The sequence below is a fragment of the Malania oleifera genome, chromosome 3, assembly GCF_029873635.1.
Source record: "Malania oleifera isolate guangnan ecotype guangnan chromosome 3, ASM2987363v1, whole genome shotgun sequence".
In the NCBI taxonomy this organism is placed as follows: Eukaryota; Viridiplantae; Streptophyta; class Magnoliopsida; order Santalales; family Ximeniaceae; genus Malania; species Malania oleifera.
The window spans coordinates 36989078-37003985 of NC_080419.1; the positions used below are offsets into that span (position 1 = coordinate 36989078).

The 14908-nt window shown below is 38.4% G+C and overlaps 1 protein-coding gene across 2 annotated transcripts in view; it reads left to right on the forward strand.

The window, feature by feature from the left end:
- The window catches only part of LOC131150880 (uncharacterized), an 85434-nt gene that overhangs the window by 29092 nt on the left and 41434 nt on the right, over positions 1-14908 (forward strand). For both annotated transcript variants that reach the window (XM_058101930.1, XM_058101929.1), the window contains 2 exons: positions 113-260; positions 871-994. In XM_058101930.1, coding sequence (XP_057957913.1) covers positions 113-260; positions 871-994 — 272 coding nt within the window. The remainder of the gene's footprint in view (positions 1-112; positions 261-870; positions 995-14908) is intronic.

Sequence of the window (14908 nt, forward strand, 5' to 3'; positions counted from 1 at the left end):
ATCAAATTTGAATTTTAAGTCATTGGTTCTGAGCAAGCAGTGTTTCAGAAGGCATTTTATCTATTAAAAAGTTCAGTCTTTTAGTAGATAAAACACGTTTAAATATATGCAGGTTGCAGTGTACATTGTGGAGATGGGTTGCAAGAAATATACACCAGCTGCATTATTGCTGTCCATGCCCCAGATGCTCTAAAGATATTAGGAAAACAAGCAACGCATGATGAAATGAGAGTACTTGGTGCTTTCCAATACTATTACAGGTATTATCTTCCGATTTCACAGTTGTTGGTTGTGCCATATTCTCAAACTTGTGCCTTATTTTTGGAATACATAGCTATAGTTTATAAAACCTTAAAATTTCATATTTCACATGTCTAATTGTGTGTGCACTCACCTGTGCTTATATTTTAAAAATTGAGGTCGTTTGATTTACAACGTAAATAATTTTAAAACTCAGCAACTCTGTATATCAGACAAATTGAGAGTTTTTTCCCTTTTATTTTTCTTTAATATATTTCTTGTTGCAGATTCAGTTATTGGGGTTATCCAAATGAATTATAAAGTAAACCAAATCTTTTCTCCTACTAATCCTGAGCATAAAAGTTATGTATTGCTACTCTTGCGATCTTAGGATTTTGTAATGTAATTGCTGACTAGAAATGTGACCCCATTAACATCATCTTGAAATCTGAAAATTCATAATAACTGGTAGGCAAGAATATAATAATCATGTGCTGGTTTGTATAGTTTTATTTTATTTTTATTTTTTAAAATTTTATTTACAGTAAATGTGCCTTCAAAACTGATGTAGTAGTCTCCTTTTGTTAAGTAACTCAAAATGCACAATCATGCTTCATTCTCCATTGGCAGTGATATTTTCCTACATCGTGACAAAAATTTAATGCCCCAAAACCCAGCAGCATGGAGTGCATGGAATTTTCTTGGAGATACAAACAATAAAGTGTCTGTGACCTACTGGCTCAATGTGCTTCAGGTTCGTAATTGTTTGTATTTATGCGTTACCTTTTGACAATAAATATGTTGTCCTCTCATTTAAGGGATCTTTGAATTGCCTATATAGGTAAAAATTGTAGGGATGCATGGTGTCACGGTCCGCCTTTTTCACACCGTTGTGAAGGGCCGTGCGGCGCTAGTTAAAGCACTCTTGCTTAACTAGCCAGCCTATTGTTTACCAACATTCATCCACGAAGCACTTTCATTAACATTCAATCAGATAGCAGCGGAAATAATAATCAATTCATGAAAGCCGTGGCAACCAAGCAGTAAATATTGAAGTAAACGTAATTTATTAACAAATCCTCCGTTGACATGTTGTACTTAGCGAGGGAGGCAAGTAGGCTAAGCACGTTGACAATTGCTAGTGAGTTTTACAATGATTGATGAACACTCACCCTCCCCTAAAGAGGTTTTTATGTAATTATCATCCTGCCACTAGGAAATATCAAAGTGACCGAGGAGTCATACTGCCTTATTTGGCTTACAATGAAATAAATACTGGAAAATAACCCTACACTAGTATTTACATGATGGAAACCCATCCCAAACACACGAGATAAGCGGTCATAGGCAAGCATAATGCCCTGAACAAGCTTAGCCCGTGACATTCTCCCCCACTTATGCGGTCGATGTCCTCGTAGACTTTTGGCGATAGGTACACTTCAACTTTGTCCACGAATGGCTTCAAATATTCCGCAAAAATCCAGCTGATTTCTTTATCATCAAGGCACTTCCACTTCACTAGGAACTTCTGCCGCTTCTTCCTTGAGGATAGGAACTTTCTGTCTGCAAGGATCTCTTCAACATCATGTCTGTCAGGTTGCACTGTCTTCAACTTTGCGCTGTTTGACTGACTTCTGCTCAGGTCGTTGGTGTTGGCGTTGAATGGCTTTAGGCAATTGACATGAAATTGCGGTTTTCTCTCCTGATCTGCCCACTTCTTCATCTGCTTAGAAGCTTTCTCCAGATAGGCTTGGACAAACTCTGCATTTTTTCTCCCTTCGTTGGTGAAGATGTACGCCCTGGGACTCTTTCGTCTGTGCGGCTTGCCCATTGTGTGAGGTAACAGCGGCAGCTGGCCTGTAATAAGCTCAAAAGGGCTTTTGTTGGTTGTTGAGCGCCTTTGGGAGTTGCCACAGAACAGAGCCACATCAAGTAGTTGCACGCCACTCTTCTGGTTGTCATTGACATAATGGTGCAAGTACTCATCTAGTAGCTCTTTGAATCTCTTCATTTGTTCGTCTGTCTGTCGATAATAACTTGAAGAGATGTCAAGGTGTGACCTGAATATCCTGAAAAACTCTGTTAAGAAGTTGTCAGTGAACATTAAATCTTGGTCACAAATAATAACTTGGGGAACACCCCAATATCTCACAATAGTCACAAGGAACAATTGTGTCGTCTCCTCTGCTGAACAGTACTTTGGTGCGGCCATGAAAGTACCATACTTCTTCCGCTCCCCCTTGTCTTGTTGGCAAGTGAGACAAGTTTTGGTATAATCAACCACATCATCCCGCGTGTGCGGCCAATAATACCTCCCCAGTAGTCCTGTCCTTGGAGTCATTCTCCGCGAATACCCCTCAACGAACTTCTTGTAGTATCCAGTAAGGCCAAGAAAGGAACGCAACTCCTTCACTGTCGTGGGGATCTTCCGTTCTTGAATCATCCTTACCTTCTCCATACCCCTCCGGATACGACCTTGTTCAACGACTTGACCAAGGAATTTGTTGCTCCGCCGAGCGAAAGAGAAATTCTCCTTCTTCAAATCCAGACTGTTTCCCTTCAGCCTGTCGAACACCTTCCGTAGATGCTCTTCATGTTTCTTCTGAAACGACACCGATGCTCCCAACGGTGTTTTGGAAGGGCGAACACATCCCGCTTCCACTTCATCAAGCTGTTTCCCCAACTCTACTATCTCTCGAGGCGCAATCCGACATGGCCCTTTAGCAGGTGGTTTCACTCCTGATAACAACTCGATCTCTTGCTCCACAGTCCGTCGTGAAGGCAAATTTTGAGGCAGCTTATCCGGCAACACCTCCTTATCCTCATCCAACACCGCTTGGATGGTCGTAGGTTCCAGCTCTTGGCCTACTTCTTTGTCTACCACCACCGTGGCTAGATGTGTCTGCTCACCCTGACCCAATCCTTCATTGAGTTGTATGGCTGAAAGGGACTTCCCGTTGCCTCCATTCGTTGCAACGACTTGCACCATGCACGAGTGATCTCCCATTAGACACAGGGAACCAGCCGAAGGCATTAGCACTGCCCTCGTCCCCATTAGGAACTCCATTCCTAGAATGACTGGATAGTCATCCAATGGCACCGCTGTGAAATTCGCATGACCTTCCCATTGTCCAAGCTTTATAGCCACTTGCTTGGCTACTCCTAGAGTAGGCTGGGCTACAAAGTTAACTGCTTTCACGCGTCCTGTATCCTTCTCTAAGGATAAGTTGAGTCTCCTTGCTTCCAACTGCGAAACAAAATTATGAGTAGCTCCCGTATCCACCATAGCGCGAGTACTCTTCCCATTTATCCTCAAGTCCACAAACATTAACCCTTTTGCTCGTGTAACTTTCGGTGTTTTTGCCTGCTTTTCCAATGCGTTCACTAACCGCACTAAACCCACCCTCGGGGTATCATCCTCTTCCCCATCGTCTTCCACTGCCTGTTCTACAATGGAAGCTTGTAAGGCATTAAGTGATGCTTTGTGAGGGCACTCAAAAACTCTATGAGGACCTCGACATAAGAAACACTCAATTTTACTCTTCCCCTTTCCATTGGGTGTGTTGAACCCTTGAGACGACGAAACTTCCTGTGAGGTTGATGATTTAGAGTCGGCTCCCCCACTCTTGGGTTTGCCATTCTTGAAAGACTTTCCACTGTTTTCCTCTCCGCCAAACCGTTTGGACGAAGCGGTCTCATCACCAACGTAGTCTGTCAAGCGCTCTGCAGCCGCTTGTGCAGTTGACAAGTCTTGAACCCTTTGCCTATGAAGTTCAGTTCTTGCCCACGGTTTCATCCCCTCAAGAAAATAGAACAACTTGTCCTTCTCCGACATATCCCGAATATCCAACATTAAAGCAGAAAATTGTTTCACATATTCACTGATTGACCCCGTATGCTTGAGATCTCTCAGTTTTCTCCTTGCATTATACTCAACGTTCTCAGGAAAGAATTGGGCCTTGAGCTCTCTCCTCAAGTCTGCCCAACTATCAATTACACAGTTTCCATTTTCAATTTCTCTGTACTTGGTACGCCACCACAGTTTGGCATCACCAACCAAGTACATGGTTGCAGTATCCACCTTTGCCTGTTCTGAGGCCATCCTCACAACGCGAAAGTACTGCTCCACATCAAACAAGAAGTTCTCTAACTCCTTGGCATCTCGGGCACCCCCATACGTCCTGGGTTCTGGCACCTTGGTTTTGCTAACTCTCGGAGTGTTGGAGTTCCCCATAGCAAGAACCATCACATTTACCTTTGCATCCAGATCTGCCATCCGGGCTTGCAAAGTTTCCACAGTGTGGCGAAAGTCCTCTGACATGTCGCCTATCAAACCTGCTTGATGTTTTTGTGATCCCATCACTTCATCAACAAGTTCTCTCATCTGGGCCACCTCCGCGGCCATAGTGTTGGTTGTTTCCTCAACCTGTGCTTCCAGCACGCTGATCCTCTCAGCATTGTTTGGTACCATGGTCACTTACCAAAGCTTTCCAAACCCCAACAACGAAGGCAATCGAATTCACGTAGCAACTCAACCTTGGGTTCTCACCAAGTGTCACCGACTTGGCTCTGATACCAAATGTCACGGTCCGCCTTTTTCACACCGTTGTGAAGGGCCGTGCGGCGCTAGCTAAAGCACTCTTGCTTAATTAGCCAGCCTATTGTTTACTAACATTCATCCACGAAGCACTTTCATTAACATTCAATCAGATAGCAGCGGAAATAATAATCAATTCATGAAAGCCGTGGCAACCAAGCAGTAAATATTGAAGCAAACGTAATTCATTAACAAATCCTCCGTTGACATGTTGTACTTAGCGAGGGAGGCAAGTAGGCTAAGCACGTTGACAATTGCTAGTGAGTTTTACAATGACTGATGAACACTCACCCTCCCCTAAAGAGGTTTTTATGTAATTATCATCCTGCCACTAGGAAACATCAAAGTGACCGAGGAGTCATACTGCCTTATTTGGCTTACAATGAAATAAATACTGGAAAATAACCCTACACTAGTATTTACATGATGGAAACCCATCCCAAACACACGAGATAAGCAGTCATAGGCAAGCATAATGCCCTGAACAAGCTTAGCCCGTGACACATGGCTCTGTTCTTTATCTGAACTTTAGAGTCTTATGGCAAGGGTGGACCATGATGAGTTGGGTCATGATGGAAAGGACAGCTATTGGATCACAAATTTATAGAATTGTAAGAAAAATCCTAATGAGTAATTTTTCTCAAGAGGACATCTAATTGAGAACCTCCAACAAGAAAGAGCCGCAATCTCTTGTAGGGTATTTAGATGAGGAGTCCACCCTCCCAGGAGCTCATCTTATGTACTCAAATCACTTAGCAATCTTCCAAATAACCACCACTGGTAAATGGAGTGACTCAGTTTCTTAAGTTATCTATATCCAATGCTGGGCTTTATCTATATCTGGACTTTATTGTAGTTTCAATCCCACAAGCACCAAATCCTACATGAAATGACAATAGAAATTTAATTCCCACTAACAGTGAAGGAAACCTAAAATAATTAAGGTTATATATTTGAACATAAAAAATTGTATGACCAAGTAACGAACCGTTTTGCACAAATTCTTCACTAATTTCAAGCGATATCATCCTCGGATTTAGATCTAGAAAAATGGATAAAATTCCGTTAATACGCATGAATCCAACTTGCTTAAATTGATTCATAATTGATTTGCACATTAAATGAGTCGAATATGGTTTAAACTTTTTTTATCTGCCTCTAAATGAGTTGGTAGGTGGATTTAAAATTTTATCCGATAGATATTTGACTATCCGCTAACAACTAATGTTTAAATTCATTGATAATCTCATATGCTCATGCTTATTAGGCATCAGTTCAATTAACATAAGCTCTATTAGCCAAGGCCTAGTCCCATACTCCCCTTTATGTGCCTATGGGTTTGCCCTATGCCCACTTTCAAACTCAAGCCCAAAACCCAAATACTCAATTTTCTCGTGATCAAGACAAAAGCTTGTAAATTCATGTTCTGAAAAATAAAATTAAAAAATTATAATTTTGTGATTAGTTATTAAATGTTTAATATATTACCAAATTATAATTTAAAAAATAACTTAAGTTATTATGTTATAAAATAAATTGTTCATTGGATGATAAAAAAAATTATATTAGGGATGGGAATGACATATTATCCACCATCTGTGATGGATTATCCAGTCTGAACTGCCTAAATCTGCAACCTAAATGAGTTGGATATGGATTGTAATATTTTCACCCAATAATCCGCCTAATCGGCCAGGATTATTCAAGCCGATCCGCTTTGCCAAGTCTAATTGAATTGAATTGTTTACACCACTTAAAGTTGGTCATCATATTTATTTTCTGCTACACATTTCCAAGTGCCCCAATCAATCTTGTTGCATGTTCATCTAGCTGGGCAACACTCAAGTAAGTGGCAATGAGGGCTCAGTTGTCTCCTTAGGCCATCATGGTCTGTAATCTTGTTTTTATATCTTACACTGCCCGAGCATCATAATATGGTCTGGAAATAAGTAAAACATGTCATTATTAAGAGAAAATCAAGTGTTTAAAAGCTCAAAATAATGTCTTTGCCCCTTCTATATATGGGTGGCAACTTTTTTAAGGTGATGTCAGTCCCTGAGCTTCTTCTATGTATAAAGATTCATAGAAGAAGATTGCAATCTAGATTTGGCTTTCTTATAACTCCTATGGGAACAGCGACATTCTACAAGAAAATTCTCCCTAAAAACAATAGTGATGCCCCCATAGCCCTCTTGCTCCTAGAGGAGTATGCCACCCTCTAAAAGCAATCGGCCACTCTCGGCCACTCTCTGCTTAAGCATAGTCTTCTTGAAGACAAACAAAAATTGGCTATGCCTTATTAGTGCTCTTGATCTACTCTCTCTTAGCAAAGGCCAACCAATAATTTACAAACCTAAATCAGCTGCAAAAGAATAATACGAAACTCTTTATGGTTTCTAATTCTAATGTGGCTTGAACTTGGAAATCACAATATATCTTTTTTAGATAGCAAAAATCCATTAAAAAGGAAACAAACTACAGAAGGAGGAAGATAAGGCATCCTTCACAAATGAGCTAATTACAAAGCACTGCCTTCCAATCTCATTGAAGATCAGACAGCGATATCTCCCAAAAATTCCATAAGAATGTGCTTAAAAAGAAGCAAAAAAATTAACCTCTCCACAGCTTGGAAGGAGAGGTTGATTGAGCTTTAAATGCCTTTTCATTTTTGTCAAACCACAGCATCCAGAAGATTGCATGCACTGCACTAAGCCAAAAGGCCCTACCTCTTCTATTCTTCCCAAAACCATGACATCTCGCAAGAATTAGGATGCTGGACACATTTTGTGGAGCCACCCATATTTCATCAAAACAGGAGAAAAAGCATCCCAAAGATTCCTTTTCACCTCAAAATGAAGAAAAAAAGTGCACATTAGTCTCATTAGACTCACAGCGCAACATACAAATATTTGCACTAAGAACCTTACATCCTTGCTTATAATGAGTTAATAGATAAGAGTCCAAGTGATGGCCCAAACCTTTAAAGGACTCTAAGCCTTCTAAACACCTTGATACAAAGGAAAAGAACATGAGGTTACAGGTTTTGAAAGATGAGGAAAATAGATTTAGAAGAAAAGGAACCTGTTGAATCCTCTACCCAAACTTGAGTCTCTTCCCTATTTTGAGTAATGAAAGAATCAAACACACTCAACAAAAAAGTAAGCTCATCATCCTCTCGTTTATTAAGACTCCTAAAGAAGTAGAAATCTCAAGAAAAATAGACCCCTTAAGAAAAGAAAAAAGTTGTTATTGGTGCATTGTGAACAGTATATCTAAACATGTGAGGCACCAACAACTCCAATGAAGTCTTGCCCACCTAAATATGTTCCCAAAACCAGATTCTCGTGCCGTTGCACTTTGAAATGAGTACAAGGAAAGACTAGACCATCAAACTAGGAAACGAACCTCCAAGGGCTTGCATGGAAACATTGCCACTCCCTCTAGTATTCCACCCATTCTGATGAACTTCATACTTTTAATAGTTTGATGCCATATGAAATTAGCCTTTGAGGAGAACCTCCACAAACCATTTTCCTATTAAGGAAATGCTTCTAATGCCACATTTCCATGCCCTAAACCCCCTGAGAGTTAGGTCTTGTGGAGACCCGAAAAATTTTGCTCAATTTCTCTGATTCCACTTGTAATAACCTGAATATTTCATATTATAATAATCACTAATACAGACAGCGGAAGACCTTAAATGCAAATTACCAGAGTACTAAACTATTCCAATATAACAATATCAATCCCATTATCACAATAAAAAATTGAACTCATTTAAAAACATAAATAAAATAATATAATTCTACACCCGAACTTTATCCCACCCACTCTTCACTGCGCTACTCTGATCACTGTTATACTCTACATAACATCTAAAAAATATTGGATAATCATGAGGTGAGACACCTCTCAGTAAGACGGAATAGATTATTATCAGTGTGTGGCAACATGAGTTTTAGTGTAGTAAAAACACATCCAATAATTAACTTAACTTTAATTTAGAAATCATGTAAAACTGTACTCACACCTATATATTTAAAAATACTTACTTTCTTCTCAAAACATGCTCTGACTTAATAAATTTCCCTGTATACGTAAATTCACATATATGCATAAAAGAACCTCCCTGAATGGATAATCATATAACATTATGTAATCACCCCACATGATCGGGTTGTGTGGCCCGAAGGCGGGACTTAGCCTTGGCTGGCCTACCACCAAGTTAAGTTAAAATTCTTTGTCTGCAGCACGATTTGCCTACCGCAGCCTGCTCCGTACTCCAGGGGCAGTCCACAACACTTCGTAGGCCAAATCGACTTCTATTACCAACACTCTTTCTGAGCAGTGTGGTTGCACTGACATATCTCTATAGCTACAGTATCGAGCTTATCTCTGGTCCATCAGGGTTCTTAAACCATATAATTTATATAATATTATATAATAACAATATAACGACCTCCTCATATCTTGCCAATGTTATATTGCAATTTACATAATATTATATAATAACAACATAACGACCTCCTCATATCCTGCCAACGTTATATTGCAATTTTCATGATAAAAACAGTAGCATGATCTCATTTTCACAACTTGGTATACAACCGCCATTTCTCACAATTCCACAGTATTCTCAATATTTCCATTGATCATTATAAAACCACATTCTCTGTATACAATCATAACTCAGTATAAAATCACAACTCTATATATATTCATAACTCATTATAAAATTCATACTCAGTATAAAATCACATTTATGTATAAAATCACAATTTTACTGTATAATGTCATAAAAGGGATTCCAACTGATTTAATTCTGCAACAAATTGTTCTCATGCCACACAATTTAAATGCTTATACCATAATATAATAAACTGCTCAGGGAAAACATATTTTTGCAGGAAACAAAAGTATGATCATCTCCATAATTTTATTTAACTCACAATATACATTTTTCAGGAAAACGGCAGATGATTACCCCACTTACTTTGGTTTTCCCCAAATACATATATAATAACTAAACAAAACATCGTTTTCATATGCCTGAATAATTCAGAAAACCTGATATAATCAAATTCCCGTAGTTTGATTTAATTCCAATATATTCCTAAAAATATGATATAATCAAATCCTTGCAGTTTAATTTAATTCTACAATATTCCCAAAAATATGATATAATCAAATCCTGGCAATTTAATTTAACTCGGGCATATTTTAATTAACATAAAGCTAATTAAATTCACGTACTTAAATTTAATCGGAAGTATTTAAAATAAATTGGCATAATCTATTCCCCTTACCTTAACCTTGGAGTGGTGCCTATAACGTCCAAACGACGAATCCACTCTGGTTAAAATGTTCAGGAGCGAAGTTAGGATCCAGATATGGTGTTCGTTTTTCAATTTGGCTTATAGACGGAAAGAAATTGAAGAGAGCGAGAGAGAGTTTGAGGAGAGAGAGAGAGAGAGAGAGAGTGAATTCACGCCTGGGGGGGTTTGTGAATCTCAATTACAATTCCTAGATTTAAAGCTTATATATATAATATTATATTATATTATTTAATTAATAATTCTTATTAATTAATTATTTAATTTAATTAATTAATTAATTTTATTTATTTTATTTTATTTTTATTTTTATTTTTTTTACACTTCCATGCATATAATTTTTGGGGTCATTACAGGTCTCCTAACAACATCCCAATCTACAAGATGATTCCTCTTACTCTCACCACTATTCAATTACAAGAACCCTCATCCTTCTCCAAAAGCTTGCCACACTCACAGGAACTCTAAAAGGTGACAAGAAATAGATGGGAATGTTAAAAAGGCATGTGCTGATGAGAGTAGTGGCCTCTTTATGATAACTAAGTCATCTTCCACCTTCCCAACCTTTTTTTTTGCTCTCTCAACCACAGGGTCCCAAAAAGCAATAGACATAGGGTTGGGCCCTAAAAGAACACTAAGGTACAGGTCAAAGGAGAACAACTAGCAACTGAAAACACTATATATGTAAGTTAAATCCAGCCACCCCACTCTTAGACATGTTGATCTTGAACCCCGAGATCTTCTAAAAAATTCTTAACAAATGAGAACCTTCCTAAATTTCTCAACATTATCCTCTAGAAAAAATATTTGACAACACCTCACTTAAGTATATCAACAACACTACACATGTAGAAGATTCACAATTGTTGCACACATTTCAATAAAAAATTAAGCATGCTTGAATATCTATTAATAGAAAGCCAATTTTGCTCCAATCTAAAGGAAGATTGAGAGCGTGAAACCTCATGTTTGAAAAAAAAATAAAACAACCATTATTTTTAAACTACCTCTTTTAAGACTATTAAGCAAATTGTATAATATATGCCAAACACATAATGGTGACCAAATACCCTTGCTAACAGACTAAGCCATGCTTACGAACACATTAATAGCACACAACATTAATGCTAAATAACTAAAGTACCTAGTAACACTCTCGCTCAAGCTGGAGCATTGATATCATATGCTCCTCAATCCTCACTTGTTACATGGATTTAACACGAGCAATCCCCCAAGGTTTTAGTAAATAAATAATCAAGTTGGAATTCACATTGCACATGACGGATCACAAGTTGTAATGAGCTTATGCACAATCTTCTCTCGAACAAAGTGACTTCCAAAATGTTTAGTTCGCTTATGATAGATTGGATTGGAGGCAATGTGAATAGCAACTTGATTATTACACAACAACTCCATGGGCCCAGGAAAGTTGGAAACCAAGTTCTTCCAACATGTTCATTAGCCAAACAAGCTCCTGTTTAGTGTTGGCCATGGTCCAATACTCTAACTTAACACTCAACTTGGCTATTAGTGTTTGTTTCTTACTCTTCCAAGATATCAAGTTACCAATAGCAAAGATGTAGTAAGAGTTGTGGATCTTCGGATCCACTACACACGTCACAGAGAAGTCAGCTCACAACATCTATTACGAAAATTATATTTGGTTGAGTGACTATGACGTAGTTGAACTTTCCAAAAGTCTCGTATTGTCTAGGGTCAGCCAACAAATCACCACATCTAGTACTAACTTGCCATTTGGACCCATCCCAACACCTAGTCTTATATAAAAGGTCTAGAAAACACTTCCTCTATGACAAATGGTCCCTTTACGAGATCTAGATGCTTCTATTTCCAAAAAGTATTTCACTCTTTTTGGCCCTAAATTTTGTTTGAAATTTAGTATGTAGAAAATGCTCTCGGCTCCAAATACATTGACCATCATCACTAGTAATCACAATATCATCCATTACACAGTGAGAAAAATCCTATTTGAAGTAGTATGGCTATAAAATGTAGAGTGATATACCACACACTGCTGAAGGTGAAACTCAAATATTGCGGCACTGAACTAACCAAACCATGGTCTAGTGGACTGCTTTAGACCACATTAAGGCTTGATATACATTGTTAGCCCACAACCTAACAGCTTAAGCTTTAAGGTAAAGTGGTATTCTAACATGGTATTAGAGCCATGGAAGCCAAAAGGTCGTGAGTTCTAGTCTAGTTACCCACGTTTAAATTAAGTTTATTAAAAAATTAACATGTTCCTAATTCCATATGCAATCAGGTTGCCCGTGTGGGGGAGTGTTAAGGCTTGACATAGACGATCGGTCCACTACCTAACAACTTAAGCTTTTAGATAAAGTGGTATTCTAACAAACCATACAAGGATTCTTGAGCCAACACACTTATTCTAACTCCTCTTGATCAACAAATCTTGGTAGTTGCTCATATAGATCTCCTCATAAAGATCACCATAGGGGTATGCATTCTTCATATATAATTGATGTAGAGATCAATGAAAAGTGGTGGCTAAGGATATAAACAAATGAGGCAAGTTTGGTGACCAAGACAAAGTATGTCATTATAATCCAAAATCATACACCCAAGTATATCCTTTAGCAACAAAACAAGCCTTTGAACAAGTCACAAAACCATAAGAATTGACTTTCATGGTATACACCTAGCAACAGTTAACCACAAACTTATCAATAGATTGAGGTACAATTCTCAAGTATCATTATGTTGTTACTCTTCAACCATCCCAATCCTCCACCTAGAATGGTATAAGACCTTATAGACAAACATAGAAGAGCAACAATTGATAGTGACTAACAAAACAGTAATATGAGGGTGATTAGAAATCAAGCAAACAAAACTAAAGAATGCGTACAATACAAGTTCGTTTACATTTCCAAATGAAGATTAACATTGTGTGAAATAGTATCATCAAACAAAGAAACTAGAGGTGTAGAAGTAGAAGGTGGGGAAGGCTCTCATCCCTTGACTTACTATTATGTGTGCACATACAAATTAGGATGATTCAAGCGACGACGTGGACTTAAACTTGACGAAGAAGTCAAAGGATTGGGTAGAGATAATAAGTTAAGATTTGGAAGGTTAGGAAGAGAAAGGGACTCATCAAGGTTGGCAGGGCTCAAGAATTAGAATAGTATGGTATAGACTCAAAGAATTGATGTAAAGTAGGGCTATAACATTGAATCCATTTTGAGTACAAGAGTGGCCCAAAAAAATACATTTGATAGCATAAGGATCCAACTCATCCATTCTTGGACTTAACTAATGGACAAAGGACACAAAGCCAAATATATAGGGAGGAAGTGAGATCAAAAGAACCTTTGGTAAGAGAACTCAATAGGGTATTTATCACCAAGGACAGAGGACGACACTTTATTCATGAGAAAGCAAGCAATGAGCATAGAATCACACAAAAAAAAAAAAGCCTCTAGGGTAAGAGTGACTTCGAGAGCATGCCTATTTTTCCTTTCTCCTACTCCATTTTGTTGAGGAGCGGGAGCACAACATGACTGATAATAGTGTTGGTCATATAGGTAGTGAATTGGGTGTTGGAGCACTCGTGAGCATTATCACTACAAATATCCTATTACATCATATTGGGCCCTTATTTGAGAGTACAAGGAAAAAAAATGTTAAACAAATTTGAATGATCTTTCATTAAATAGAGCCAAGTCATCCTAGATTAATCATCTAAAAACATAACAAAATACCGAAAAACCAACTCTTAGCGTGACAAAACTTGGACCTTAAACATTGAAATGGACTAGCATCAAAGGGCTAATCGCCCGTTTATTGACTTGAGAAGTAAAGGGAACATGGTGGTGCTTCCCCTACTGATAAGAGTCACACTCAAGGTTAATCATCAAAGTAGGAACTAGTTGTTTTAATTTCTACAATGAAGGATGATCTAGGCAATAGTGAACTTGAAGTGGGGGGCATCAATAGTGCAGGTGGTAGGGGGGAAGAGTGACTTAAAGTAGTAAATTCCACTAGCCTGTATTCTATCAATCATCTTCCTTGTCTTTAGATCTTGAATAACAATAAAATTATAAAAGAAGGTTATAGAACAATTATGTAACCCCATATATTACTAACAACTATGAGATTGAAGGGGGATTTAGGAATACATACGAAAGTAAGAGAATTGAGGGAGTAGGTTTCCTATTCCTATCCCCTTAATTATAGTAGTGGTCCCATTAGCAAGGGTAACTCAAGGCAGGTTTTCTAGATAGTAGAGGGCAGAAAAAAGGTTTATGACACATGTCATATGGGCACTGTTGGTAGAATCGATGAGCAAAGGACTAGTGGAAGAGATATTGGATGATAGGTAGGGTTACAGTTCTGAGCAAAAGATGCAATGTGATGAGATGCTTGTTGGGATGCCTCATACTGCAGGAACGTCAAATACTCTAGACAGTTACCACAAATGACTGAACAAGTGACTGACAAGAGAAACATACTTTTGGGATTTATGGACTCCATCCCAAAACACAACCTCGACCATTGGAGCAAATCACAAACACACAATGAGACAAACCACTGGAGCAAGTCACAAGTGCAGCAATATAATGATTTCGGAGGCCCAATGAACCCTGTAAACACCGACAAACAACCTCCAGTACCCCTCACACTAATCTTGTGGTGGGGAGGGGGTCATGTATCCGCTTCTAGAAAGACCTTTGTCTAGGTAACGAAGTCC